Below are 27,208 nucleotides of genomic sequence, written 5' to 3'. Positions count from 1 at the left end.
TCCAATAATAATAATAATAATAATAATTGTTATTATTATTATTATTATTATTATTATTATTAATAATAATAATAATAATTGTAATAATTACGATAATTGTAATAATAATTGTAATAAATATATATATATATATATATATATATATATATATATATATAAACTATTATGGAAATAATAATAATAATAATAATAATAATAATAATAATAATTATGCCACATGATGCCAGGAGAACCCCGACCCCTCCTTTAAATCATGACTGATCACCTGCCGAACTCACACGCGCACATGCGCTGAGGTGGTGGTGCGGGTCGGATCGGGAGCGCGCGCTGGTTGGTGCGCACAGTCATGGTGGATGAGGTGCTGTGCGCGCGGAACGGGAGCGCGGAGAGAGCGGAGAGAGCGGACATGCTGCTGCTGCTGCTGGGACCCGCAACTCCGTCCGCCAGCACGGTGAGTCACACTGCGAGCTGACAGACCACACAACACTGCAGGTGTCAGGTTAAACATGCAGGAGAATTACTAGAATTAAGAGTCACCCTGTAAACTTTTGCATGCAGCATCATATTATAGTTTGCAAATATAGATTCTAGTAAACTTGCAGGACTGCAGGACGTGTCCGGGATTAGAGGTCTATAGACCATAAAGCAAGTCCTATTGCTAAAGAAGTTTTGAGTTCATACATGTTGGAATATTATCTTTTAGTTCCTAAATAACCGGCTGTGTCACAATAATTCCTACAGGGTTCCTATGACATATGGGACACTACTTAATAGTGTGTTTTGTAACACAAGCCAAACCCAGAAACCCCAAGTTATGGAACTATTTCTGGCATATAAATTAAATAGTAGTTTAATGAATAATAATGTTCTCATTCATTTTGTTGGAGAAAAGGCAAATATTTATACTGAAGCTAAATATCACCCTAATGCAAAGTGATAAATCTGTCTAAAAAGTCTTTGGCTGTTTGTAGATGGGTCCTACGTATCTACTTGTCTGGAAGTAAAAAGCCTCTGTTCTGTTTGTGTAATGGACTTTTAACGTTAACCAAATTACAGTAAGAAATCGGTTACCCTTATGGGTTTTGAATACCCTGGTTCATATCACTGGTTCATATCACACAAAGGAACAAGAGATTTGTGTGATTCACACACAAATCTCTGTTATGGAAATCTCTGAAAGACTTAACCAAACACTGTTTACAATACTGTACTTAAAAATACTTAAAATATTTTATGTTATCATGTTTCTTAAAACATACAGATTTGAAAAAAATGTTTTCAAGGGTTTATTGGGTAATTAAAAGTTTATTATCACCTAAAGCTATTTTGTTTGGAGACATTTCCCATTCTGTTGTTAAAACCTTTTTTAATTAGATTTACAAATTTTATAACCAAATGACAAAAAGAACTGGACATATTGACATCATAATCCCTGATTCCTATCACTATAAAAAGAAAAATCCAAATAGGAATCCATCATCTTGTTTGATAAAATTTTCCAGTTAGGAACAGCTGTTTTAAATGTGTTAACATCTGTATACCTACAGCCCTCCAAACCTGAGTTTGACACATAATCCGAATTTAATTCATAATCATGTTTTTAAAATCCATTATATGTTCAATCTATTTATTTTAAATGAATGACATTAACAGGGCATGTCACTTGCCTCCTCTAAACCTTCTATTATCCATTACTTTTGTAAGTTTCCTAAATCTGATCATGAGTAGAATGAGTCTGCTGGAGTTGTGCTGTGGGGTTTCATCATTGTGACATCCTGTGGCAAATTTCACACACACAAGGAGGCTTATGCTGCACTCAGTGAACTAGCAGTTACAATGTGCAATCAGGCATACAGTACTTGCTATTTATGCATTACTTATTATGGTTTCCTATTACAGGTTTTAATATCAGTGGATTCTGAAATTAAATTAACTGTTTAATCAGGTTATATAGAATTCAGGTTTTGTATTTTTTATGTCAGACTGGATGTGATGTGATTTTGGGATTATCTTTAACTGTGTGCAGATTAACATGCATTAACTATTAATAGAATTTTAATTCCTATGTAAGCAATTTGACTTTAAACAGTGTCTCCTGCTATTCAATGTAGGTGACAGCAGGAGGCAAATGTCCCTCTTGAGAATTTAAAGCCATGTGTCCCCTTGTAAGGGACCACCACTAGAGGTCACTGTTTTGTTTGTGTAGTTTTGGTTTGCAGACTCAGTTTTCCAGAAGGCACCTCGGTCAGGTGATGCGGGTGCTTACTTGAACCAAGGTAGCTCATTACATCTTCTATAAATAGTTGTTTAGTCTGGGAAACTGGGTCGAGCATTGTTTGTATTTACTGTCATTTATGTGGGCATCTTGTTTTATATTGTACTTAAGTTTACTTTGTAACGTAACCGATGAGAAGGTTCCCAGGCTCTAGTTTGTGGTCATATATAGGTTCCTTGTGTTTATGTGTGTGTGGAGCTGATCCGGTCTCCTGAAGTCTCGTGTGTGTCTCAAGGTGTTGTACAGTAAGTACTTTGTGTGTCTTTAGTGTTGGTCTAGCCCTTTGCATGTTTAGCCATTATATGTGTAGCTGTTTAGGAAACTGTATGTTTAACTTTGTGCATGTTTAGGACACTATATGTTTAGGTTCCTGTGTGTTTAAAACCCTGTGCGTTAGATCCCCATTTGTTTAGCTATTTGGTAGGTTTAGCTAAGTGTATGTTGGGCTAATAGCATGTTTAGCTAAATGCATTTTTAGCTAATTGCCATGGTTAGCTAAGTAAAGTACCATGTTTAGCTAAGTACCATGTTTAGCTGATTGCCATGTCTCTAGTCCTAGTCTTGTCTCTAGTCCCATCATGTTGCTAGTCTCCCCGTGTCTCTAGTCCAATCTCCGGTCTCTCCGTGTCTCTAGTCCCATCATGTCGCTAGTCTCCCCGTGTCTCTAGTCCCATCATGTCGCTAGTCTCCCTGTGTCTCTAGTCCCATCATGTCGCTAGTCTCCCCGTGTCTCTAGTCCCATCATGTCGCTAGTCTCCCTGTGTCTCTAGTCCCATCATGTCGCTAGTCTCCCCGTGTCTCTAGTCCAATCTCCGGTCTCTCCGGGTCTCTAGTCCAGTCTCTAAAGCCATAGAGCCTATCTCATGTGTGTAAAGCCATAGAGCCTGTGTTTTGCCCCATATGCTTTTTGTTATAGTTTGAGGTTGTTGTTTGTCTCTTTGTTTTTGTTTCTTTATTGTTCATGTTCTATGTTATTAAAAGCCTCTTTTTGCTTAAAACACCCCACTGCGCCTATGCCTGCCCTGTGTGCACACGGCAACAACAGCCTATACCACCCGATCGTGACACCACTGAGCCTAGATTGAGGTCAGGAAAGACCTCCTGTACATGTATTACAGTATACCACTTCTCAGCTGCAGAAATTAACACATAGTTATTATTAATTAACATTGAGTGCAATTTTTATTCAGATAAAGAATAAGATAATTGTACTTAAATATACATGTGCACATTTAATTAACCTGCATATAGCATTTAATGGTCCAGAGCAACGGAGAGTGTGGAAAAGAGGTGAAGAGGCGTGTGCAGGCAGGTTGGAACGAGTGGAGAAAAGTGTCTGGTTGTTGTGTGATCATAGAGTATCAGTGAGAATGAAAGGAAGAGTGTTTAAGACAGTGGTGAGACCAACGATGCTTTACGGCTTAGAGACAGTGGCACTGAAGAAAAGACAGGTGGCAGAGTTGGAGGTAGCAGAGATGATGTTAAGGTTCTATGGATGGATAGGATTGAAAACGAGTCCATGAGAGGAACAAGCCATGTTAGATCTTTTGGAGAAAAAAGTCTAGTATAAATAGTCTATTAAATGTTTTACTACCTGGTTGTGTCTAACAAGTAAAGTTGTTTATAGAGCATCAGTATACATGGTTAGCCATAACATTAAAAAAAACTAATACTAACCAATATTGTGTAGGTCCGCCTTGTGCCGACAAAACAGCTCTGACCCATTGATGCATGGACGTGAAGGTGAGGTAGTCTGTGGTATCTGGCATCAAGATGTCAGCAGCAGATCCTGTGATCAGATGAACCAGCATAAAATTATTCCCACAATTATTGTTGCACAGAAAATGGCAACTAGCTAAAATACACAATGTATTGTGACATACAAACATAGCCGCCAGTGACTCTAGTTTCCACCACAAACATTCTAATTCACCTTGATTGAAGGAGGTAGACAAGGGCCTGTTCATGCTAACACAAGATATTAAAAACTGGCTTTTCACACCTTGGCAGCCAGAAGTGGATGACTTAAGCCAGCACTTAAAGCTGCATTTTTTCAAGGACTAAACATTGACCTGCTCACTGAACCGGCATGCCTTAAACATCAATGAGTTGATTAACATGTCTTGGCAAGCTGCTCAAGAGTCCATGGACCACCCAAACCACCCTTTGGTCAATTCCAAAAGCATCCCCCACAGAGCCCATACAGCTGAGGCAAATCAAATTAGATAAGTGTGCGCATCAGAGGTGTTCAATTATAAATTATGCTTCTACTGCAGCTACTGCTGGGAATTACATTGACCACACCACCGCTGAGAAGCTCCAGCTGGCATGTCTCTGCTACAGGTACAAGCTCTGGGGGGTGGATCAGTTGGGAGAAGTTCCCACAGAATGAGAACCAGCCCATGTAGAAAGTATCTACTTCTTGGTTACAGCCATCCAACTTCCTGGTCATTCTGGGGTTTTATGTGGACGAATTCACTGTCTATGAGCCCCCATAATTACAGTAGCATCCACAACCTTAGAAAATCCCAGGTTCCTAGGAATATTCATACAGAGTACAACAAATTCCAAGGAGCTATTGAATAAAGCCAAAGCCACTGGGCTTCCACCACATTAAAACTATGACCACGCTATTGAGTTGCTAGCGGGAATCACCCCACTTTGCAACAGACTATAGTGCCTTTCCCAAAATGATTGTGGAGGATCTTTAACATGGGTATGCCCCTCAACATACCCAGCCTCAACTGAATTCTTCTTTGTGAAGAAAGAATGCAGGGGTATAGATTACAGGGCACAAACCCAGTCACTGTCAGATATGTTACCATGCAAGACATCTAACTTTTAAATGCATGTAATGAGTCAACATCTGATAAAGAGAGCTGGGTCAGCATTGAGTCACTGTGACTTTCCAGACAGTAAATTCTGCACTTCTCTTTGAAGTGTCTGAGTCACTTTGTACCACCATTCTGCCTTTGCTAGGACTTCCCAGATCCCAGAGCTTTAATACACCTACATGTCTGAGTTTGGTCAGCAGTTTGAGGAGAGGATAATAGTTCAGAAACACTTAAAGGTTGTGTGCATGATCTGATTAAACTATGTGGTCTATAAAGAACCTTTGAAGGGTCGCTGGATTCAGCTGTGGTATATCTACAAAAGCACAAAGCAAAAACACATGAATAAATCAAATACAAAACAACGAGCTAATCAAAAACATAACAGCAGACTTAGTTAACACATTAACTTTATATAGAGATGTTGGGTCCTTACTAAACACATGCTCATTACAAGGCCAAAGAATGGCGGTTTTACTATTTGTTGTTTAGATAGCATAGGAAACAATTCATAGCGAATATATTTATGGACTTAAACTATACATTCCTTTTCCTGTTTAAACCAAACATAACTATGTGGCCTTTTACAAAAAAGTATTTACCCCTCTCCCCATCCACATCCAAGTGTGACTGGATGGTCTAAAGAAATGTAAGAACAGATGAAAAACATCGTAACTGGCATGTATTAGTCTGGAAAGGGTTACAGGGTCATTTTTGCTTTGGGACTCAAGTGAAGAGGAAGAGCCATTATCCACAAAAGGAGAAAACTTGAAACAGTAGTGAACCTTCCCAGCATACCAAAATTACTCCAAGAGCACAATAAGGACTTATAATACAATAATACAATAATAACCCAGAACAACATCTAAAGAACTGCAGGCCTCACTTGCCTCGGTTAAGGTTAGTGTCTATACTGTAATTCAACAACAAGAAAGAGACTGGGCAAAAACAGCACCAATGGGAGAGAACCAAGGTGAAAGCCACTGCTACCAAAAAGATCCCGAAAACTTTTTGGATGGTGTGCACCCTGTCACATCTGACGTAAAACTAACAAGTAATTTCATAAAAAGAACACCATACCAACAGTCAAACATGGTGGTGGTAGTTTGATGGTCTAGGGCTGCTTTGTAGCCACAGGACTTGGACAAGTTGCCATAATTGATGGGTTTATGAATTTTATTTAAAAAATCCTGAAGAAAAAAGTCTGGCCAACAACTCGGGACCTTAAGCTCAAGTGCAATTGGGTTATGCAGTAGAACAATAATCATTACTTGGAATGGACATAATACCTTTTTTTATGACACTGTATGTATCTTATATGTATGTTCGTTGCCCACATCATAGTCTTTGATCCTTAAAGGGAAATTTGTATGCACTCACTCACTCATCTTCTATACCGCTTCATCCTGTATTTAGGAAATTTGTATGCTAAACCAGTAAATAATATTGATTTTTAAACAAATGTATAACATTAAACGTATGTTAAAAATTAACGCAGTGAATCCAAAGTTATATCACTGATTATGTGCAATATCACACAAGAAGAAGTGCTAGTTACTGTATGAGCACGGCCAGTTATGAGCACAGTCATCGGCACAAAATCATAGGTTGGGTTCCTAGGATATTACTCAGTACAACATCATGATCTCCAATGTAAAATACTTTTTATACTACAGTTCTGCAAACTTCAGTTATCATGAACAGATTATGATGTGTTTGTTTATTTAACCAGCTATTTTGATCTGCCAACACAAATAGTTCTGCAGTTGAAATGGGACTTGACTGTTGCTAAGCAACACAAACAATGAGCATATTTGCAATGTAGCATTAAGCTGGTGACTGACAGTTAATGTGATTAATGATTATTAGTACTGTGAAGCAGAGTGATATAACAAATACTTAAATGTCCAGACCTTAGTGCTGTTGTACGCTATATCAGCACTTACAGAAGTCATCTTGTTCAATCAGAATACTTTGCTCAAAAAAACTATCTTTTTATAATGTGTCATATAATATGCGGGACGGCATGGAATAGCAGCAGCCTTCATTCATTTATCCATTCATTCATTCTCAACAATAAAATAAAGGTGACTTAACATCCATATGTGCTTAACATACATCCTAATCAGTTTAGTATAGGACTTGACTGATGGAATACCCCAGTAGTCCACATTAAAGAACCTTAGCTTTATTACGAAGCAGAGCCTGCTTTTGTCTGTACAGTCCAATCTGCAGTTTAGTTAGATCCCCACGTCTAAGTCTGCACCATCTCTACTTTTTCTCTCCTAGATGGTTACTGGTCTTGGTTTTTTTTTTACTACGTTTCTTTAACATGCCAGATGTCCACCGGTCTTTCCTTTCTCTTCCTGATGTTAAGCTTCAGAATCTTTTCCACAAACCATAACACCAAGTCCTCCTCTAACAACAACATTAAACTACAGGACTGTATATGGGTATAAGATGCACATTAGCGTTGACATTGGCATATATTGCACAACTGTTCTGTTGTCTCCTGTGTTACATTTCCACATAATGTATGCAACTTGTTAGTGTGCAAAAGAGAACTCCATGATGAAAATCCCCAGAGATTGATATGCACTACCTGCATTAGTTTATTATGCTGAATGTCGAATCTGTCATTAGTTTCCTAACCACAGAATGCATCTGCTTTATTGTGGCTGTTCTGACAGAATCTCAGCTCCGAGTGAAAAAAAGACATTCCGATCTAATATATAACAATCAAGAAAAATGTCTTTGTCTCTGTGAAGATTATTACGCTGTCGTTTCAGTGCCCCAGAGGTCAATAACCTAAAAAAAACTGTAAGTATCTGGAAGAATTTTGAACAGAAAATGTAAACACTTACTTGAAACATGTGTACATTGAAACTTAGGAGACCCTCTGTACTGTATATACACTTGAGGCAGAGCAGACAGCAGTTGTTCTATCGATGTCCTACAGGCCATTCTTTTCGTGCTGTTGGCCTTCAGTACCAGGGCCAAAGGAAATGATTTTATGTTTTGTTGTTTCTCAGCATCAGTGTTGAAGAGACCCAATTTTACTACAGTGACAGAAGTGACAAAATGCTGCTACAACTCATCCTCTTGCTGTCAGATAGGGAGGTGGAGAGCAGCTGCCAGTGTAATGGAGAAAGTGTGAGGATGATAGTGTTGGAGGAGGGTAAAGGTGAAGGATTATTAACTAGTGGTCAGGTGGAGACACTCGCAGGAATTCAGACACTCTGTTATTGATTTACTAGTAAATAGAAATTATATAGGTGTCATAATGTCAAGGGGAGGAAATGTTAGATTTATTAAATGGTAATTTACTTTCAATGCTTTAAAATAACTTGAATCCCTTCAAATGAACCCGTAATGGGAGGTTAATAAATGTCCTTGGTAAAGACGGGATGTTTGAAGGCCTAATAAATAATGTTATAATTTCTTGCCAGAATAGCATTCCCATATACTGTATTGCAGGTCCAAGTCCAGATTTTGTGCATAGTCTTGGAACTGGAAACAAACAGGATGCTCATGTTAATTAATAATGGTCGTGTACGATAGTGCTCTATTGTCTATTGTCCAGTCTGTTTTTTGCCATTTTATTTTGTGTGTAAAGTTTCCAAAGCTTTGGAATGTCTCCACTGTTGCCCTTAGTGTACATCACTGCTTGTGTCTATATGCAAGTTTAGATGGACATAAGCAGGCTCTCATTAGCCCTCATTAGGGTTTTGAATGCTTTGTGCAGAACTGTTATTAAGTCTGCCATCTCTTGCTTGTCGTCGGAGGTTGCAATGGTGCATGAACGCCCTCAGCTCTTCCCCACAGTAGACGTCCCTGATCATGCACACTACACTGTTGGTGCTGTAATCCTGGTCATCGGTATCACCGGCATCGTGGGCAACTTTCTGGTCATCTATGCTTTCACCAGGTAAGCTACCCCCCTAGCGAGTGTATTTTTTCCTCCTAATTTAGTCATGGCCATTTCTCAGGGAAGGCTATTACAGGCTTTTGTTTTTATGCACATGAAGTCAGCCGACCAAATCTTATCAAATCTGCCCATACCCATGGTTGACTAGTTTTGATGTACTGTAATCGACAGGACAGAAAAAGAGAATGACGAAAAAAATAAATAGTTCTGCTTCACTCCAGGTTGTAGAAGACATTAGCATGACATTTCTGCATGTGTATTTGTTTAACTTACAGTATCTGTAATTAATTATTCCATTGTCAATCATTCCATTGTTATTTATTTAGATGAAGCTGAAGATTCGAATTTTTAGTTGTAAAATGTCATTGTGTTTTGCTTTTCAACAAGGTAATGATTAAGTGGTTAACTGCATAAACTCTGCTGAAGTTTCTCTTAGAAATGCTGTATGCTTTTTACAGCGGCACTAAAAGTGTTTCATTGTGTCTCTGTGGGACTGTGCTAAGGTGAACCATCTGATAAATGACAGGGTGACCTTTGTGGCAAATGGTGACGTGTATATATAGACAGGTATGAAAAGAAAAGTGTGTTTGTGTGTGTGTATACGTGCGTGTGCACGCTTGTAGGAGTCGTACTCTAAGGACACCTGCCAACATGTTTATAATAAACCTGGCCATCACAGACTTCTTCATGTGTGCCACACAGACTCCAACATTCTTCATAACCAGTATGCACAAGAGATGGATCTTTGGAAAGAAAGGTGAGTCACAGACTGATTCCATTGGATTTAGCAACAACAACAACAAAAAAAACAATCTTCTTTTTTAGGTTTTCCATTTTAAGCATTTACAGCCTAATGCATTATATACTAAAAATATATACATACCTCAGGAAAAGAAAAACTAGTTATAGTATATGTTCAAAATTTTAAAATATATATTTTAATGCTAAATTTATTGCAATAGGTTATATAGCGATATATATGATAATGGTATGGCAATAACATTATAATATCCCATAGCAAAAAAACTCCAAAATGAAATCTCAGATTAATCTCTTCTTTGTCTCCTAGACAGAAATGAGCCGTCTTTGAGATTTGATTGAGATTTAGGCGTTTTCTGCTCTTCTCAAAGGTGTCTCAAATTTGGCTCATTACCTTTAAATCTCAGAGATATTTCACATTTGTCTTGTGTGAGACTCACATATGCAGAAATGAGCCATCTCTGAGACTTGAATAAAATTTTAGCCATTTTCTCAATCTTCTCAAATGTGCCTTAAATATGGCTCATTACCTCTAAATCTCAGAGATAGTTCATATTTGTCTTGTGTGCGATTCACATATGTTTTGTTACCCCAAAGCTGTGTTTCCCATACATAAAGTATACAGTATTTGTAAACTGTGCATTTGGGTTTTCTGATGTTCTGATATGATCTTTTTTGTATTAATTTTAGCTTAGTCATGTGTGTTTGTTGTTGGTCTTTCGACTGCTCCCGGCAAGGGATCGCCACAGTGGAATATCCAACTTGACACAGGTTTTACGCCGGATGCTCTTCCTGACGCAACCCTCCCATTCATCCAGGCTTGGGCCCGGCACTTTGTCTGGTGGCTGACGGGTTTGGCCACTGGCTGAGAATCGAACCCGGGCCTTGGATTACTTGTTTGATATAACGAGTAATCTAACGCGCTAGGTCTGCCATTTAAGTACTCAGTTATTTAGTTTTTTTATTTTTATTTAATCGGTTATTCAGACAATTCATGTAATCTGCATGAACTATTAACCCTTACTTGTGCGATGTCTTCTTCTATAATCTTACTTGGTGATTTCAACATACATGTTAACAAAGAGTGTGCAGACTCCCGTGAACTCATGTCAGTTTTTGAATGTTTTAATCTCGTACAGCACATAAATTTTTCTACACGTCTAAAAGGTCACACACTGGATTTAATTTGTACAACTGGTTTACGTAATTACGTTTCTGTGTATGGATCTCAGATTGGACTTTCTGGTCACTCTTTCATTGAACTCAGTTGTAAAATGCCTCTCCCCTGCCTCAGGGTAAAATCAACCATCACTTTTCGCAAAATCACTGTTTACTGATTCTGTACAGACACATCTTTCAGATATTACTGAACACAGCTCTGCTCTTGATATTCTTGCCAAATATAATAACGCTCTGTCTATTGCCCCTAATACTGTATTCACGCCCCACTCAAATGCAGAATCGTACCTTCTACACATAAATCGCCCTGGTTTACCCCATCACTTCGCAAATTGAAAACCATTGGTCGTTGCCTGGAACGCCTTTATAGGAAAACTGGCTTGACCGTGCATCTTATTGCATACAAGGATCATATTCAGCTATATAAATTGGCTTTAAATAACACACGCTCCAGCTATTATTCTACTCTTATCACAAATGCATCTTCCCGTCCTAAAACACTGTTTTCTGTAGTTAACAAACTCACTAGCCCTCCTGTCCCTGTTATGACCAACTCTGTAGATCTCTGAGAGTCATTCTTACATTACTTCCAAAATAAAATAATTCGTATACATTCTCTCTTTTCAACAGTGTACTCCCCTATCCACTCAAATGACTTCCTTACAGACTTTGCAACTGGTATTTTTACTGATTTCGATCCTCCAACTCCTGCTTTTATTTCTGAGTTACTCAGTAAAGTCAATCCTTCTTTCTGTCACCTTAATCCTGCCCCTACGTCCCTGCTTAAATACTCTGCACCTGTTATTTCACGGACTATTTCACTTAGACATTAAGGCTGCTGAGACACTGGTTCACGTTTTCATTACTTCTCGACTTGACTACTGTATTTCTCTTTTTTTGTGGTCTAACAAATACAACATTAAATAAGCTCCAATACATTCAGAACTCTGATGCTAGGGTCCTCACTTATTCAAAGAAATCCTCACACATCACTCCCATCCTATACAAACTTCATTGGCTACCTGTTCACTCCCGCATTCAATACAAGATTCTCCTTATCACCTTTAATGCACTCCATGGTCTTGCCCCCCCATATTTTTCGGATCTTTTTCATACTTACTCCCCTGTTCGCACACTTCGATCTGCAGATGATGGTCTACTGTTAATTTCTCGCCATGGACTAGCATTATTTGGAGGGCGAGCATTTAGTATTTCTGCCCCTACACTCTGGAATTCGATTCCCAAACACATCTGTGATCTTTCTTCACTACAGGATTTCAAAACCCACCTTAAAACATATCTTTTTTCCCCCTCTTTTCCCAATCTTTGAATATGTGTTTAGATCAATTCTACCGTTTTTTTTGTTGTTGTTGTCTTTCAGATGTCTCTTTCTATGTGTAAAATTTTTGTTATTGTAAAGCGGCCTTGAGTCTGCTGAAAGGCGCTATATAAAATAAACTTATTATTTTTATTAATCTAATCCATGCGCCAGACAACACTCATTCCCAATCCATTAATGTGTGTGTGAAAGTTGTTCTACAAGCCCCGCCCCCAATAACCCGCCCCCCCCATGTTATTTCTGCTGTTATACCCCTATCTCACCTATGTGGTTTGACTATACGAGGACCGACGGGCGGAAAGATGGAAACCTAATCACATCACCAAACTCACGGTGAATCATGATAAACCGTACCTAGGGCCACAGCGTAGCAGCGTTGGTAAGATAGGGGGTATTAGTGGTATTATACAGTACACCCAGGTGTCCCTAGTTGATCAACATGGCTACACCTTTTACAAATGTGTACACCTTAATGAATTTATTAAAATTAAACTGGCAATTGGCAAACTTGTTTTACATTCTGTACAAATGTCATTACCAAAAAAGAACTAAAATACAAAATACAAAAATGTATTTTGATTATACATTTATGACAAATTTTTTTTCATAGCCAACCCAATTAAGCCTACAGTACATAAAGATTGTAATAAAGACATATTTTCCACAATTTCTCCTATACATGCTCCAAGCCTGCAAATGTTTAAGTTGCCAGTGTGTCCAGGCCTTGGTGTCAAGTCAGCAAAAAACACTTTATCCATCATTCAACCAGGCATTTTAAGTGGCGGTAGCGCACCACCTACCTTTCCTGCTGCAGATAAAAATAAAGAAGAAGACCAAGAAGCCAAAGCGGACGGTGAAGGTGGGTTTTACTTTTTCGCGAATTTAAAATTAATTATTATTAACAAGGAGTCAAAATGTAAGGTAAAACCACAGAGTCTGTGGTAAAAAAAACAACAACAACTGTGGAATCTTGGATTACGAGAATAATTCATTTCAGAAGTGGGCTCGTATTTCAAAATACTCGTAAACCAAATTTAATTTTCCCATAAGAAATAATAGAAATTCAAATTATTCATTTTCCAGCTCCCAAAAATAAATACATGAAATTGATTAACACAAAATATTAAGTAAAACTAAGACTAAAAAGTATTTGCAAAGGCAAATATATGTATATGTATTTGATACATGATACTTGGTACTCGTAAACCAAGACTTGTTCGTTTTCCAAGTCAAAATTCATTAAATCTTTTCTCATCTTGCGAAACACTCACAAACCGCGTTTCTCGCAATCTGAGGTTTCACTGTACTTAGCTGAAATTAGCTTACAGCTTACGTTTGTTATTAAATTGCAAAAGGAATTCAAATGCTACCTAAGGGTAGTTTAATTAAGCATGTGGATTAGCATATCTACTGTAGGTAAGTAACACCTGTGAGGTTTTTTTTATGGTAAAACTCAGTCAGCTAGTTACAGTATTATTATCAGGCATGTCCCAAGTTAACCAGTAAGGTTTGACATATAAAGTTACTTTTTACCTTTAAAAAAAAAAAAAAAAAAATGAGTTAAAGATATGAGTTAATTATATTCTACAAATAAAGACCAATATGTTTGTTTGGTTGTGGAAATATTATCTTGGTAATTATATACATTTTACTTTAACTGGGTTCTTTTCAGAAGCATGCCACCTCAGGAGACAAAAAATCTCAACAGAGAAAATGCATGTTCCGGAGTCTCCATCAGCACCACATCATCAGTCAGGTAATCAGCAGCCCATGTGCAAGCTCAAGCCCATCTCTTAACCTTCAGAAAGATCCGTTCCATTAAATACTAAGCAACTCCAGGAGTTGCAGACTTTGGACAAACTTGTTGGACATCCACCACAAAAGAACTTTTCCAGCCATCGGCCCGTTCTTGTAGCCCTTACATACAGCAAGCAACCAATTGTCCTTTAAAATTTTCAGCTTCTTTTTACTGTGACCTTTGTGTAACACCTGTATAAATCATATACTTTGAGTTGAGCAGTGTGACAATATCTTTGTCAGCTTTGGTTACATTTTGTATTATTTAGTGTCTTGATTTTGATTGTAAATTTATTACACTGTATGCTGTTAATTGAGGATTTTTTATATGTTCAATAAAACTAATATTTCTCATCACTCACATCTCTTTTATAGCTGACTTTAACCTCATTATAGTCTTATTATATGGCTCATTTGCCTCTCCTTCAAATGCAGTTCTGTTTCTCATGTACATCTCAGATATCTCAAATGTTTTTTTTAAAAGTATGTCTCGGTTTGTGTCTCAGTTATGTCTCTTTGTTTCTCCTAAGTGGGGTTTAGGAGAAATAGAAAAGACAAAGTCGAGCTTGTAATGAGACAACTCAAATCAGTCTCATGAGACAAGAAAAAGCTCATTCTGAACAACAAAATTTTGCTATGGGATGATTTATAATATATTAATATAAAAAACGTCATACTATTTTTCTTTTCGTGAAAAGTTCATATACGCAGTATATAAAAAATAAAAAATCCCTATGAACTAAAATAAACCAGCATATTTTGTTGTTTTGCCAGGGTTCATCAATAAATAGATATCCCTGTAAAGCTATTCTGAGCCTCAGGCACTTCGGATAGCACCTCAGGTGGATAGAGTATCTGAGGCTGAAGCTAGCATTAGCGTTTGCACATTTTTCTGGCTTCAGTTCATCACAGACATAGTGAGCTTTAAACAGCTCTGATTTGCAAAAGTACTGTGTGAGACTATTGTAAATAATTTTTATAAGTTAAGCTCACTTCTGATGATGTGCCAAGAAAAGAATTTTGACTTTTGTGTGTGTGACCTAAGGCTTTTGTTTTGCTGTTATTGTTTGGATTAGCCAGATAAAGTTGCCTGTTAGCATGTAATGAATCAGCATTCCATGAGACATAGCTTCATGTTGCACTTAAAATAGCAGACCTAATCTAGGTTAAACAATTTTATTATTTTCATAATTTCTGTTTTTAAGTGTTGTAAATTATATTTTGTTGCTGTTTTACAGTTTTATTTGTGTAGCGTGTTTAACAATGGTCATCATTGCAAAGCAGCTTTACAGGATAAAATTATGGAAATAAATTAGAAATGAAAAAGTATACACTATAATTATCAGATTGTCCCTGATGATCAAACCAGGGGCAACAATGGCAAAGAAAAACACGTTTAAATAGCAATATAAAGAGACCAGGCTTAACAGGGAACCCATCCTCATTTGGATGATATCACATAGTATAACTACAAACCAGTCAATGGTACATCTGTGTGCTATAAGTTTGAAAGCTCAATATACAGTAATGCGAAGTAGTGTTTAAGTTAATATAAAAGTCCACTTTCATTGTTGGACACTGGAGTACAAAACTGTTCATGGGAATTTCAGTCCTAAACTACTGAGAGACTGCAGTCACAAGTCACAATCAGTAAAGGAAAGCTTTACATGACTGTGGTTTCTGTTTGTGTATTCATGCCCAATTCACATGAAACAATTTGATCCACGTATTCTCAATATTTTTTAGCATTGCCAATCTTTCCCTACAGCCATCTCACAGACTGAGATAAAATATCCTGTATATAAAGCAACCGAAAATAAAACAGCATGATATCTTGATATAACTTAGCCAGATTATTGCTACAGATTGTCTTGAGGGATATATAGAAAGTTGCTTGGTGGCTTAGATTATGCCTTTTATAAAGATGTAAGCATAGTTCTCAGAGTTCTAGGTACTCTATATCCCAACAGGATGTTCCTAGTGTGGAGAGGAGAGATCAACAAATACGTAGCTATAAAGTACAGTAAAGGATATTTTGTTTGTGATCCTTGAATCCTCTTCTTTCCATGCAAATTTTTTTCCCCATTCTGAAGGACTGGAAATTCTACAGTATATGAGACTAAAATTTAGTACTGAGTCCTGATCATCAGTTAAACCTGATGACATTTTGTGTCTCTGGGTCCCTAAACAGGTTGTGAGCTGTATGCATTCTGTGGGGCTTTGTTTGGGATGTGCTCTATGATCACTCTCATGGTCATCGCGGTAGACCGCTACTTTGTCATCACGCGACCCCTGCACTCCATTGGCATCCTGTCCCAGAAGAGGGCACTGTTGGTTCTCATGTGTGCTTGGATTTACACTCTGGGCTGGAGCCTGCCACCGTTCTTTGGCTGGAGTGAGTATTTTGAGTGCAGAATTGTGGGACGAGTCTTTTCCGAAGAATCAGCTTTTATTATGTAAAAATAGGCCTCCGAGTGGCGCAGTGGTAAAGCGCTTGCCCTATCATCTGGAGATCGCTGGTTCGAACCCCGTGTGATGCTGTTTTCCTCTCACAGCCGGAGGTGCAAAGAGAGCTGATTGGCCGAGCTCTTTCAGGGGGGAGGGATGAGAGGTACTTGCACTCCCACATTAATCACGGCTCTACAGCCACACGGAAGGAGCGGCTAGCGCTTTCGTCCGAGTGTGTTACTCCGCCCCTAATGGGGCGTGAGCAAGCAGTTCGAAAAGATGCGGTCGGCTGACGTCACGCGTTTCGGAGGAAACACGGGATAGTCTTCGCCCTCCCGACTGAGTGGTAGTAGTAGCCTTAATGTGGGAGCCCCCTAGTGATGGGGAGGACTTGGCTACGACTAATATTGGGGAGAAAATTGGAAAAAAAACCAAAATAATAATAATGTCAAAATAAATCTTCTGTGGATTTTTTCTGGAAAATTGTATGCTAAAACTGTTTTCTTGCCTGCACAAGAATGTTATAAGAGTCTTCTGTCTAATTTGATTGGCTTGTGCCAATTTAATTTTAACTATGCAAAATGGCTTTACATTTACTACATATGAAAGCCTGGTTTACCATAACCACAAATATAACATGGCTTGCAAACTGGTTTAAGCCAAAGGACATGGCTGATCCCTGGTCTCCTGGCAGTCTTTTCTCTCTCTCTCTCTCTCTCTCTCTCTCTCATTTTCTTTGTTATTATTAGGTGCTTATGTTCCTGAAGGTCTGATGACTTCTTGTACATGGGATTATGTAACTTTTACTCCTTCAGTTCGGGCATACACAATGCTGCTCTTCATCTTTGTCTTCTTCATACCACTCATCATCATCATCTACTGCTATATCTTCATCTTCCGTGCCGTTCGTAACAGCAATCAGTAAGTCCAAAAAAAAACAATAATAAATGTAAATAGTTTTTTGATGTACACAGCACATATAATATGTATATAGGGGGCTACTAAGCAGAAGTTTTTTTCCCTGCAGCTGAAGTTAGTTTATTAGTTTTGAATCAATGCTCATTTCGATGATTTATGACAGTTTTATGAATCAGACACAGATTTCTTCATCTTTCCATGTGCTTACATCACCACGTTTGTCAAAGCAACTTTGACGAATGAGTCCTATTGTTGAATTGTGCAATAGTGTGCATCCACTTAGCCCTTAAACAGCCTCTAACATGTTGTTTCTTTGTTTGGAAAAGAGATGTGGTGAAGCTGAACAGGTACAATAGCAGAGACTCAGTAAAAAGAATAAATAAGATGAAGAAAGAATGGAAAATGGCCAAGGTTGCTCTCATTGTCATCCTGTTGTATGTCATCTCCTGGTCTCCCTATTCAATCATGGCTCTTACAGCGTTTTCTGGGTAATTACACACACGCACACACACACACAGTGCAACCACACACTTTAGACTTCAATAGCACTTAAAATCGCTGCTTCAAGAAAAGTAATTTTATGAACTTGAATGTTATTTCTTTTTAGTTACTTAATTGGACAGCCTTGACCCAAAACACAATAATGGACCATTTTCAATTCAATGTATAACTATTAAAAAATTACAATCAATCCCTTTTTTAAGGTTTAACCTGATACTATTGACGATTTAATGTTTTAATAGAATTCATACCACAAACTACTCTTTTATCTTTTATTAGATGTTGTCTGTGTATTTTCTTGTAGGTATGCAGATATACTCACTCCGTATATGAATTCTGTGCCTGCTGTGATAGCCAAAGCTTCAGCCATCCACAACCCCATCATTTACGCCATCACTCACCCCAAATACAGGTATTGACAGAGCACCTTCATCCTTCCCTCAGCACTTTTTTACCTCAGGTAGAGTTGGATTTGTTTTCGTAAACTTTACCTATTTATTCTTTTCCATCTTCTGCTTAGGTATTAATGGTTTTCCTCTGGTTTAATGCGTTCAGTGTGCAAGAACTTGAATGCCCCACACAGAGCCCTGACCTCAACCCCATCGAGCACCTTTGGTGCAAACTGGAATGGAGATTGCGAGCCAGGCGCTCTCGTCCAACATCAGTGCCTGACCTCATAAATGCTCTACAGAATAAATGCGTTGATTGTGTAAAGCTGCTCTGCGACAATGACAGTTGTTAAAAGCGCTATACAAATAAAATTTAATTGAATTGACAGAAACACTTCAAAATCTTGTGGACAGCCTTCCAAGAAGAGTGGAAGCTGTTACAGCTGCAACCGGGGACCACCCCCATATTGCAGTAAATGTATTTGGATACAATGTCATTGCAGGTTTGGCCAAATACTTTTGTGCATATAGTGTATATCATATAGCAAAACCAAGCCTGTATAGCTACCAGTACATTCATCTCACTTGTACTGTGAAGCTTTTGTGTATAGTGACTTACAACTGAGACAAGATGCAAATGAGCAATTAATAGTTTTGCTTAAGAGCCCAACAGTGGCTATTTTGTCGTGACAGGATTTAATCTCTTTTCCCCAAGCTTTTGTAACTTAGTCACCACTGTCTAATGCAATATATTATTTATAAGACACCAGTGTATTTGCGTAGTTGTTTACTGATACAGAATGAATGGAAAATTGACAAATACTAATTTAAATATACTCCATATTTGCTCTAAAGTTTCTAATACCTGCTGCACATTTATATACTTGCACTATATGCTGTTTGTGTGTGTTTTTCAGAGTGGCGATAGCAAAGTATATCCCATGTTTGCGTGTGCTGCTGTGTGTTCCTCAGAGGGAGCTCCACTCTCTCCACAGCAGTGTTATATCTACCAGACTCTCCACTATAACCACCAGAGCCTCAGACATGTCTGGGAAATTTTCCCATAACAGTACAGGCAAATCCCACACCTCTTCTGCCTCTGACGATGAATCTGTAAGCGTGCTGATCTTTTACTATGTGCTTAGTGATGTGCAGTAGGTCTTGAGGGAAAACAGCTGAATGCACTAAGTTATGCTTGTTTGATTAAAATTGTCATCATGCACTAAGCCATTTCTGACTGGGTGTATTTTGTACAGTATATTTGGGCCACCATTTAGATTTCCATAAGTATTTCTGTAGTGGCCTGATAAGATTTGTTCGTTTATTTGTTTTATTACTCAATAATATTAAGAACTAGTGTAACAACTAGTGTATAGATTACATATCCTTTTTAAATTTTAGTCATTTATTTAGGTTAAACCAGATATTGAGTGTATATGAAAGCTTATTGAGTCTATTAAGACCTGTGATAAATTAAGAAATTGGTTCCAATTCGAGATTGCAATAAGAAATTCCAATAAGAGATTGGATCAGAACTTTTCCACCTTACATTCTAATGCATAATGATCACTGATATTTATATCATGCAGGCTTAAAGCAGGTGTATTCATCCATCCATCTATGTATCAATCCATTTATCCATTATCTACACCGCTTATCCTGCGTAGAGTTGCTGTGGTCATGGAGTTCATGTGGCCATCTCAATCTCAACGATTCTAAAATGCATGGATGGTACACCGTGCATAGGGTACCAACCCATTGTTGGAAACAAGCACACACACTATGAATCATACACTACACTTATTTTGGAAACACTAATCAACCACCCCGTTGGCACGGTGGCGTAGTGTTTATCACTGTGGCCTAGCACCTCCAGGGTCCGGGTTCGATTCCTGTCTTAGGTCTGTGTGTGTAGATGTTTTGTTTGCATGGTCTTCCTGTGCTTGGTGGGTTTCCTCTGGTTACCCTGGTTTCTTCTTACAGTTCAAAGACCTGCAGATTAGGTCTATTTGGAATACCCAAATTGCCCATAGTGTGTGTGTATGCCCTGCAATGGATTGGCACCCTGTCCAGGCTGCATCCCTCCTCGTGCCCTAAGTCTCCAGGGATAACCTCTAGGCCCGCCACGACCCTGTACAGGATGAGCAAGATGAAGGAATAATCAACCTTCGTATCCAGCATGTCTCTGGAGGAAAACCAAAGGAACAAGAAGGAAACCCATCAAGCATGGAAGTAATGCAGGTTTCTTACTCAAAATACATATTCTACATACTGTATTTTACCACTTGAAAAGGTTCTGATGCTTATTCATTTTATAAACATATTTTCCAGAAGATACCTTTGTATGTCATCTTATAACACTGGACGTTCAATGTAGTAACATTCTGGTTTTGGAAAGTCTGACTTTAAATATAGTGTATCAAACTAGTGTTAAATATTTAGTCAAGAAACCTGACTGGTGATGGTCTGGTGTTCCATCTTGGAATTGCACTCACTTTTCTTAGGATCGTCTACAAATCTGCACCCTAAGCAAGATAAATCATTTACTGAGAATGAATGCTGCATGAATGTTTTATGAAATGTTTTCCAACATGAAGTTCTCTGTTCTTGCTTTTAGGAAGGGAACGAAAGCATGGATGGTGCTACGATCCAGATGCCCAGAATAGTGGTCACCTCTGAGTCCGAGCTGTTTCTGACTTCTGTGAAATGACTTATTGTTATTCTGCCCTGTTCTGTGTTAATAAGTTATTGCATGCTGTTGGTTGACATACTCATATCAGTTTTAGTACTTAAAGTGTTCACCTTTGTAACAAGGTGGTAATGTTGGGATACCAGTATGGTTAGAAGGAACCAATAATTATTACAGTTTATATTTCATTATTTTGTTTAAGATTTTGTATAGTGTTCTAATTCTTGCTAGGTTTTGTGTGTTTCTAAGCGTTAATTAAAATATATGTGGAAAAAATGTATTAGATGTCACACCTATCAGTAATTTAAATGCATTTATCAATGTTCTATAAATGTGGTTGTTCTAATTTATTTATTTTTAAAAATAAATCTGTCATTCTTTGTACTTTTCTGAATTTTATCCTATACATAGATTTTCAGATATTAAAAACAAGCAAGCAAACAAACAAACAATCAAAAACATATTTCTGTGTATGAGGAACACCAATTCTGGCACATCCTAAATATTAGGTGTAGTTTTGCAAAATAATAAGTTATATATATACACTGGATATATATATACACTGAGTGTATATATATATATATATATATACTCACCTTGAGGATTATTAGGAACACCATACTAATATGGTGTTTGACCCCCTTTCGCCTTCAGAACTGCCTTAATTCTTCGTGGCATTGATTCAACAAGGTGCTGAAAGCATTCTTTAGAAATGTTGGCCCATATTGATAGGATAGCATCTTGCAGTTGATGGAGATTTCCACCACATCCCAAAGATGCTCTATATGGTTGAGATTTGGTGACGGGGGGGGGGCATTTTAGTACAGTGAACTCTGTCATGTTCAAGAAACCAATTTGAAATGATTCGAGCTTTGTGACATGGTGCATTATCCTGCTGGAAGTAGCCATCAGAGGATGGGTACATGGTGGTCATAAAGGGATGGACATGGTCAGAAACAATGCTCAGGTAGCCGTGGCATTTAAACGAGGGACCACACCATTACACCACCACCAGCAGCCTGCACAGTGGTAACAAGGCATGATGGATCCATGTTCTCATTCTGTTTACGCCAAATTCTGACTCTACCATTTGAAGGTCTCAACAGAGACTCATCAGACCAGGCAACATTTTTCCAGTCTTCAACTGTCCAATTTTGGTGAGCTTGTGCAAATTGTAGCCTCTTTTTCCTATTTGTAGTGGAGATGAGTGGTACCCGGTGGGGTCTTTTCCTGTTGTAGCCCATCCGCCTCAAGGTTGTGCGTGTTGTGGCTTCACAAATGCTTTGCTGCATACAATACCTCGGTTGTAACGAGTGGTTATTTCAGTCAAAGTTGCTCTTCTATCAGCTTGAATCAGTCGGCCCATTCTCCTGTGACCTCTAGCATCAACAAGGCATTTTCGCCCACAGGACTGCCGCATTCTGGATGTTTTTCCCTTTTCACACCATTCTTTGTAAACCCTAGAAATGGTTGTGTGTGAAAATCCCAGTAACTGAGCAGATTGTGAAATACTCAGACCAGCTCGTCTGGCACCAACAACCATGCCACGCTCAAAATTGCTTAAATCACCTTCCTTTCCCATTCTGACATTCAGTTTGGAGTTCAGGGGATCGTCTTGACCAGGACCACACCCCTAAATGCATTGAAGTTACTGCCATGTGATTGGTTGATTAGATAATTGCATTAATGAGAAATTGAACAGGTGTTATATTCCTGGACTCCTTTCCACAGGTGATCATCTGATCCACATAGTCAAAGTCAACTTTATTGTTGATTCTGCTACTGTACAGTGCATGCATATAGAAAATTGAAATTGCGTTACTACCTTTCAAAAAGGGAAAGATATCATACCAGAAGGCTGATATGGTGCAAAGTGGAACAGTGCAAATAAGTGTAGTTTAAATGACCTTTTTTTAAAAAAGTTTGTTTAAAGTGACATAGGTTAACAGTTCTCTATTGCTGAGCTGAGGTACTGAACAGTCCAATATTGCACAAGTGACAGGTGCATGTGAGTGTATGTAAAAACAGTCCAATGCCGCACCATTGACAGGTGCAGGTGAGTGTATGTGAAATGGGGAAGTCTGTGTTCAAGAGTAACCTGTGTGTACAGTTCTTCATTGCTGGGCTGAGGTAGTGAGCAGACCAATGCTGAAATATTATATTAGTCTATCTGGCACAGGTTTTACACCAGATCTCCTTCCTGACAGAATTTGTATAGAGGCTTGGGCCCAGTGCTGAGAATGCACTTGTGCATGGTTTGGACAACCTTTTGGGGAACCTCACTGTGCTCTTCTGTCAGAACAATGGAGATACTTCAACTGTACTTATGGAGCAATAAAGCATGTATATATTAGGAGGCCTAATTACATTATCAGTGTAAGTGCACAGAAGTTGAAGTACTGTAATGAAAATAAGTTAAAACCTTGAAAGGACTGTATGATGCACAGCATCTATAGTAATGTATGCAGTATTGTATGTAGTGTAATCTCTGGGACTTTAACTGAGGCATGACTGTGATACCAGATGGGCTGGTTAGAGTATTTCAAAAACAGCTGATATTCCTTCTTTTTTCACACACACTATTTATTTTCTACATTCTTTGGAAAAGATGAAATAACACATATGCTATTAGGTAATTCAGTAAAAACACCAACTGTTCTGTTGGTGCATTTGCAAAACCCATCAAACACCATAATGAAACTGGCCCTCATGAAGACCTTCCCAGGAAAGCAAAAACGCAACCTACCTCTGCCGCAGAGGAGAAGTTTATTTAGAGGTACCAGGCATCAGAAATGGAATTTTTGACTTCTGAATGTTTGTATATACAAGGGTAAGGAACTGCACTCTGGCTGTATAGTTTATTTTAATAAGCCTTTAGAAAAGACAAACTTGACATAATGTCATTGTTTTGTCCATCTGTAAGTTTTTGTGTTCCCTCATTAAAAAATATATTAGGCTGCGCAGTGAGCCACGAATGCGCCGCTGTCTTCACTTATTTATCAGAAGCAGACGCGCATCGCCCTCGGAAAGCAGTCCTCTGTGTCAAATCTGAAGTTTAGACTTCAGCACTTCAAAAAGCATCTTACTGTAACGAGCACTGTTGATTGTTGACGGTTTTTCCTAATTTTATTTTTTATTTAGACAAATTGTAGGTGTTTAATTGCACAGGGACTGTATATAGGGCCGTACTCTTCTATATAAAGATATCTTTAACGATTATTGTTTTTTTTTTATTCTCCTACTTCGTAATAATTTAAACAACGACTGAAACTTGTTTCTGTTGTAGCAGACCTAAATATACTAGTGAGAGTGTGGTCATGGTGAATATTTCAGATGGCCATATACTGTATTATAAAGGGGCATGCATGACATTTAATTTAACTTAAATGTGATTTAAGTTAAGTGTGATTTAAGTGACATTTAATTTAACTTAAATGTGCCATAAGTAAAATGTCCATCCAAAATTGTTAAACAGAAAGGTAAATAAAAAATTTGGTTTTAATAAATTTCTGGAATGCTATTCGTTGAAGTTGTACATTTTAAAAACACTTTATTTTACCTTTTTTTTTTAGCAGGGACAATTGGTGTTACCTTGTTAGTCTGTTAAAGAGTCAAGGTTGAAGGTTGACAATCTGGTGAGTGCCACAGCAATCCCACCCATATAGTTGACAGACCAATGTAATACGTCAAAATTTTTGCTTTATGTTTGACCTCCAAACATGTGTTTGACAGACACTGGATCATCTGATGGCAGACATATGTGCATGGGTAGGAGTGTAAATATGGAATGAAGGGAATGGGTTGAAATTTCATCTTGTGTCTGTCAGGTCAAAGAGGGGCACTGGGGACCATATCACAGACATAATTTGCGAAATTAATGAATAAATCTTTGAAAATAAGAATGAAAAAGTAAACATTTAGCAAAAATGTTAAATTGGCCTGTACAGTACTAACTTGATTAACTTTCATGTTTTATGTGACTATGTGTTTGTCATTTATCATTATTGTAAAGCTTGATTTAATTGTCATTCTTTTACTAAAATAAAAAATCATATCCTCATTTAATCTGAAAGTTTCAGTTACCAGTTAGTTCTCATTGTCTAAAAATTACTCCTGTAATCTTTTATTAAATTCTGTTTTAAAGGAATGCAAACTGATTGTTGTGCAGATCTGCCCTCTTCTGGATAGAGTGTGATCTGCACACACTTCAGCAATAGCTTTCAGGGTTAGATTTTCAATCTAAGTACTGTATGTACAGTACAGTATTTTGCTTACGTATACAGTAAAAGCGAAATAATGTAATTTAAACCACCTTATATATAATATATAGTTTTCATATAGTTTTCTTACTAAGCAGAAGCTATCCTGGTGAAGTAAATACAGTATGTCATCCAAGCAACCCACTCTTCAACTTGCATCTCATATATAAATGCATTTTAAATATTCAAAATGTTACAGTGTTTTTAATAAGAAATGCAAGCTTTTACAGGGGAAGAGCATGAATATTTATGATAACTGTTTCCAAAACATTATTTATCGCATTTGGTATAAAATAAAAATATGAAAAATGAATTAATGATGTCCAGCAAGATTGTACAGTAGGAACTAGGAAGTCCTTCCATCATGTCTCCTGGAGGTGCGAGATGACAGTGCTAATCACTAAGCCACCAATGTTAAGCAAAATGTTGTTTGTGCCAATGATGTACTTCTCTGAGGCATCATGAGAGAGAGAGAGAGAGAGAGAGAGAGAATTCCATACCAAATGTGACAATGATGCAGGTATTCTGTCATTTACTATGCAAAGGCAATGATGCAGGTTTGTCATCATATACTATAACTGTAAAGTGTGTTTTAATATAACAACAGCAGCTGCCGCTCAAATTTTGAACAAAGCCCTGTGTTAGTCAGTCAATCCAAAAGTAATCTTTATCTTAAGCCATGGTCATGCCCTGTGGTAGTCACTGTTAGGATAAAATCACCAGTAGTCCTCCAGAGAGGTGCTGACAATGTCAAAACATTCGGCTGAGGAGAGAAGCCAGGTTCTGATGAAAAGATCATAGCTGTAAGGAGTTCTAGAAACATTCGCTGAATCGTGTATACAGCCATGTACATAAGGTATTTGGTTGTTTCACAAAATTTACTTTCGCATGCTAACTTTCCAAGCACTCTGCCTCTTACGTCTGGCGAACATAAAGTTTAGCTGGGATTTCCCATACCCATGTAACTCCAGGGTCGAGGTCTTGATTCCCCCCTCGGGTCTCTGTGCGTTGAGTTGGTGGGTTTCCTGCGGGTTTTCCGGTTTCCTCATGCAGATTAGGCTAATTAAGTGTCCAGGGTGTACGCCGCCTTGTGCCCATGGTCCCTGAGAGACTTTAAGGACAGGCTCCATGTTTCCTCATCCTTGTATGAATAGTTTGGAAACATCCGGGAATCTAGGAGGAGATGGAATCTATGGCTAGTGTCACCAGGACCTCCACCAAAAAGGTCAAGGTAAATATGTCAAATAATGAATAAATACCTCTAGGTTCCAGGTTTGATGAGTCTGTGTGCATGGAGTTTAAATGTTCTCCGCGTGCTTGGTGGGTTTCCTCCGGGTAGCCCTGTTTCCTCCCACTGTCCAAAGACATGCAGGTTAGAATAATTTCGGTTCTGTAATGTGTAAATGTTGACTGGAAGTCCTAATACAGTCGTAAAAATGGGAATAAATCGATGGTCACCATTGGCCTCCACAGTCAATAGTTGGTCTCCCGAGGTTCCTTGATGGATGGATCGATACATGGCTGAGCTAGTCGTAAACAAAAAAATTGTACTGATTTGATGAAGTTACTACAGGCGTGTATTTGCCCTCTCCTTTTAGCCAGTTATGGATGGAGACTTAATTAACACCGAGCGTAGGCAGTAAAACGAACTTCTGCATGGGGTCACAATAGACTGTGTGGGCAATATTTCTTCCTCGCCATTTCGAGGTGGCTCTAACAGGGCACTGGAGTTGATGAGGATGCCCCTCCATGCATGCATGCCCTGTCCCTCTCCCGCGGCTTCCGTAGATCTCAGTCCTGCAAGCGGATCAGGCAGCGCGCGCGCACGGAGGGGTAACGGCGGACGGGGACGCGCATCCACTTCTTCACGGCAAGTACTTTAGAAACGGGTGAACT

The 27,208-nt window shown here is 38.3% G+C and overlaps 1 protein-coding gene across 1 annotated transcript; it reads left to right on the top strand.

Moving 5' to 3' along the window:
- The first annotated feature begins 387 nt into the window (after window positions 1-387).
- opn4a (opsin 4a (melanopsin)) lies at window positions 388-21,132 on the top strand. The gene is made up of 8 exons (XM_053502256.1): window positions 388-451; window positions 8,892-9,034; window positions 9,658-9,791; window positions 16,300-16,503; window positions 17,306-17,477; window positions 17,801-17,962; window positions 19,282-19,477; window positions 20,982-21,132. The coding sequence occupies exons 1-8, from the start codon at window positions 407-409 to the stop codon at window positions 21,072-21,074; spliced, it is 1,149 nt and encodes a 382-aa protein (XP_053358231.1). The 5' UTR covers window positions 388-406; the 3' UTR covers window positions 21,075-21,132.
- Window positions 21,133-27,208: the final 6,076 nt, after the last annotated feature.

The sequence above is a fragment of the Clarias gariepinus genome, chromosome 8 (genome assembly GCF_024256425.1).
Source record: "Clarias gariepinus isolate MV-2021 ecotype Netherlands chromosome 8, CGAR_prim_01v2, whole genome shotgun sequence".
NCBI classification, from domain to species: domain Eukaryota; kingdom Metazoa; phylum Chordata; class Actinopteri; order Siluriformes; family Clariidae; genus Clarias; species Clarias gariepinus.
This window is presented reverse-complemented; position numbering and strand designations above follow the sequence as displayed.